At 42.8% G+C, this 3,618-nt stretch overlaps 1 protein-coding gene across 1 annotated transcript; it reads right to left on the reverse strand.

The window, feature by feature from the left end:
* rnf224 (ring finger protein 224) lies at positions 1-2,400 on the reverse strand (the record flags this gene model as incomplete). Its single annotated transcript, XM_014031280.1, is given in 3 exon segments — positions 1-742; positions 817-1,057; positions 2,112-2,400. Coding segments are annotated over 2 exon segments (549 nt in total). The 3' UTR covers positions 1-427.
* Between the last annotated feature and the right edge of the window lie 1,218 nt (positions 2,401-3,618).

Consider the following 3,618-nt stretch of genomic DNA (forward strand, 5'->3'; position numbering starts at 1 on the left):
ATCATTATTTAGAACCTATGAATCATAATCGAGACCTCTCACGTGTGGCTTTCATGAACTGTGACCATTCAGTCTGAAGTATTTTTAGATGCAGAGACCAAAGAACCAGTTGATGGAGCAATGGCCACAAAGGTRATGAAGCTGAAGGAGCTCATTAGGTCCGTCCCTGTCCCTGAGGACATGTGCAGGTTGGACCTCGTCTCTGGTTCTGTTTGGAGTATTCATGGACCTGAAGGTGCCATTGTGGAGAGTATGGTGTCTGGTTTGGATAACTCAAGGTCTTATGTCAGATTTTTGTAGATGATGTGATTCTGTTGGAACCTTCAGGTCACACAGGGATTGAGATTGTTCATGTGGAATGGAGAACCATGGTCTGACCCTTAAAAGACATGCACTGCTGTCCCTGAACCATTCTGATGCTGCTCCATTAGTCCTGCCTCGGGCAGCAGAACCAGCAGCACAGCCAGTAGGACGAGGGTGGGCAACAGTTGCTATAACGATGAAAGCGTGGCTCAGCTAGACCTCCATGAGACCAGCCATCATCTGCCACCTCTTTACTCAGCCAAGACTTCCCACTCTGGGCTGCATGTCCAACCGGCGCCCCCTCCCTGCGACCGCAGGAGGTGCTGCAGGTCTGCTGAGCCTTCACCCCAAGGAAAGAGGCCAAGTCCAGGTCCAGACCCACTGCTCCTCCTCTGGGCCGAGGCGTATTCTGTCGACACTGGGGACACGGGATCCACACCTGAGCAGGAACAGGAGGATTAGCTTAGATTGAGTCACTCATGGCATAATCAGAGTGATGATGTCATCGCTCACCTGCTCGTTGATCACTGTGTCCAGTCGTTTCAGGCATGCTTGGCAGAAGGCGTGGCCACAGTGCAGTCGTCGAGGCAACCGTGTCACCAGATCATAGCTGCCAAAACACACAATACACACCAGGTCCTGCCTCCTTGATGACATCATCGTTTCTATGGCAACGGAGGAGGGAGGAGGAGCGGGGGGCTGAGGGGTCWCCTCCTCCTCCTCCTGTTCGTTTTTATCCTGAGGCATTTTTCTGCTGGAATCAGAAAAAGCTGTGTTCAGACTTTAACTTCCCTTTATTCAAAACCTGAACCGGTGTCAGATCAGAGCGGACCAACAACAATCCTTTAGAAACCACACCAGACCAGAGCCACACTGGGACTAAACCAACATAAGACTGGAATCAGACTAAGGCTGTATTCAGACCAGGAAAGTCCTTTGGTCCACTTGTTTGGTCCGGACCAAAAATGGACTTTATTTTTTTGTTTGGTGCAGTTTGCATTCACATTGTGATTTTTTACAAACGAACTCTAAGTTGTAAACAAAGCCATGAGGCTGACGATCACTGATCCCATTGGACAGAAAGGACGGGGGCGGGGCTGAGCCACAGAGCCAGAAGAAAACAGGAAGTCCTGCKTGTTGTGGTTCTGATGTGAACATTATGCTGATAGTACAACTGTAATATCATTTAAAATGTCAGAAACAGCTGATTTAATGGTGGTTCTGTGATGATGTTCTAATTTTGGAGCGACGTCAGTAAATGTGTCCCCCGACCCAAAGGAGACGAGATGTTCTGTGTTCTGACCCACAACATGCTGCAGCAGAGCTGCTAACAGGAGACGATGAATCAGGTCTGGTTTCAGTTTATTTAGCTCAGCTATGGTGGCCTGTGAAGTCCAAAAAGGCTCATGTTTAATGCAGTTGGTTCGGTTAGAGTCCGGTCTGGATTCAGACCAGAAGAGAACTGAAGCGGACCGAGACCAGAGTTCGTTTAGGTCTGGGTYCGGTTGTTTGATCCACACCAGAGTTCATGAGTTTATTCACACCTGCAGAAAAGGTCCGGACCAACGCTGGAAACAAACTCTGGTTCGTTTAAAGCGGAGAAAATTATCACGTCTGAATACGACCTAAGACCCCAACCAGACCAGACCTGGATCCAGGTCTGGATCCAGACTGGTACGAGCTGGAACCAAACAGAAATATAAAAACTTGTGTCCTGAACACACAATTCACAAACTCTTTGTCAACATGTCCTGATGAAGTAAAGGATCCTATAAGCTGCTTTCTGATTGGTTGTTACTCAGACTCACCTGGATGTTTTCACCTTTTCTTCTTTCTTGTTCTTTTTATCTTTTCAGTCCTCTCCTGTCCTTTTCTTCCTCTTCGTTCTTCGGGTTTTCTTCTTCTCTTGTTACACTTTCATGTCTTCACTTCTTTCCTGCTTCTGTTGTTTTCTGTTTGTTTTTTAAGGGTTTTTACACTTTTTAATTTTCTCATCATGTTTTTCTTGTCTTGTATAATTTGTCCTTATTTTTTTATTTGCACTCTTCTGTTTGTGCGTGTCTCTTCTCTTGTGTTCTTCTTGTGTTGTTGGAGCTGCTGCAGAGAGTGAGAGACACACATTCATGAATAATTCAGCCTCTCCTGGTCATCAGACACGTGTTCTTAGACTCAAACTAACTTTAAATGATCACAAAACACTTGGTCAGAAACTGGAGGGTCTCAAACAATCAACAGAKACATCAGGTGAGTTTACAAAGGTGATGTGAATATTTTTGATACAACAAATTTTAACACGTTCATATAAAGAAAAAGACTTTAGAAAGAAAAACTAAAGATTTAAACATCAGACAGAACAAGTTTGGAACAATAATCAATACTGGAACCTGATCCGACGTTAGAAAGTAGATCTGATCTCAAGTTCCTGTGAGTCCACCTATCAGGTGACACTGTGAATAAACATGTTGCCTGGCAACTAACACACACACACACACTGTGTCTCTCTATACTTGTGGGGACTTTCCATTGACTTGGGATGGGATCTAACAGACATGTTGATGGTTTGGATGAAGCTATTATTTTAGATAATGCAGAGCTCAACAGGACAAAAACTGTCCAACATAAGTCAGGTTCTAACAACACTAAAGCTGCCTCATCTGACAGAGAATCAGACACAGTAGCAGGAAGCTTGGTAAAAAATTTATTCCTTATTAAAATTATTTTGTCTATAAAGAATCTAATGAAGTCATCACTACTTAGAGTTACAGGGGTACATGGTTGAACAGAGACAGGACTTTTCATTAGTCTAGTTACAGAACTGAACAGAAACCTGGGATTGTTTTTATTCTCTTCTATTAAAGATGAATAAAATACAGTTCTAGCTTTACGAAGGACTTTCTTAAATGTTAGTAGGCTGTATCTCCAGGTTAAATAAGATTCTTCTGTTAGTGGAGCGMCATTTTCTCTCTAGTTTTCTACATGTCTGTTTTAAAGAACGTAACTCTGAATTAAACCAAGGAGTCGWCTTCCTCCGATCGATAACTTTCTGTTTTAGTGGAGCAATTTCATCAAGAGAGGTTTGTATTAAAGTTATAATATTATCAACAGGACCATCTCAGTTACTGTTCTCTGTTACATTATTCTGTAAGACAGAGGARAATAAAGAAGAGATTCTTTAAATTTAGCTACAGTATTCTCTAATAAACATCTACTATAATGAAATTTACTCTCAGTAAATATAAAGTTAACTAATGTAAACTCAAAGGTTATTAAAAATGGTCAGAGAGAACAGGACTGTGAGGATGTATCATTAAGTTC

Source organism: Austrofundulus limnaeus, unplaced genomic scaffold, assembly GCF_001266775.1.
Source record: "Austrofundulus limnaeus strain Quisiro unplaced genomic scaffold, Austrofundulus_limnaeus-1.0 Scaffold1215, whole genome shotgun sequence".
Lineage (NCBI taxonomy): Eukaryota > Metazoa > Chordata > Actinopteri > Cyprinodontiformes > Rivulidae > Austrofundulus > Austrofundulus limnaeus.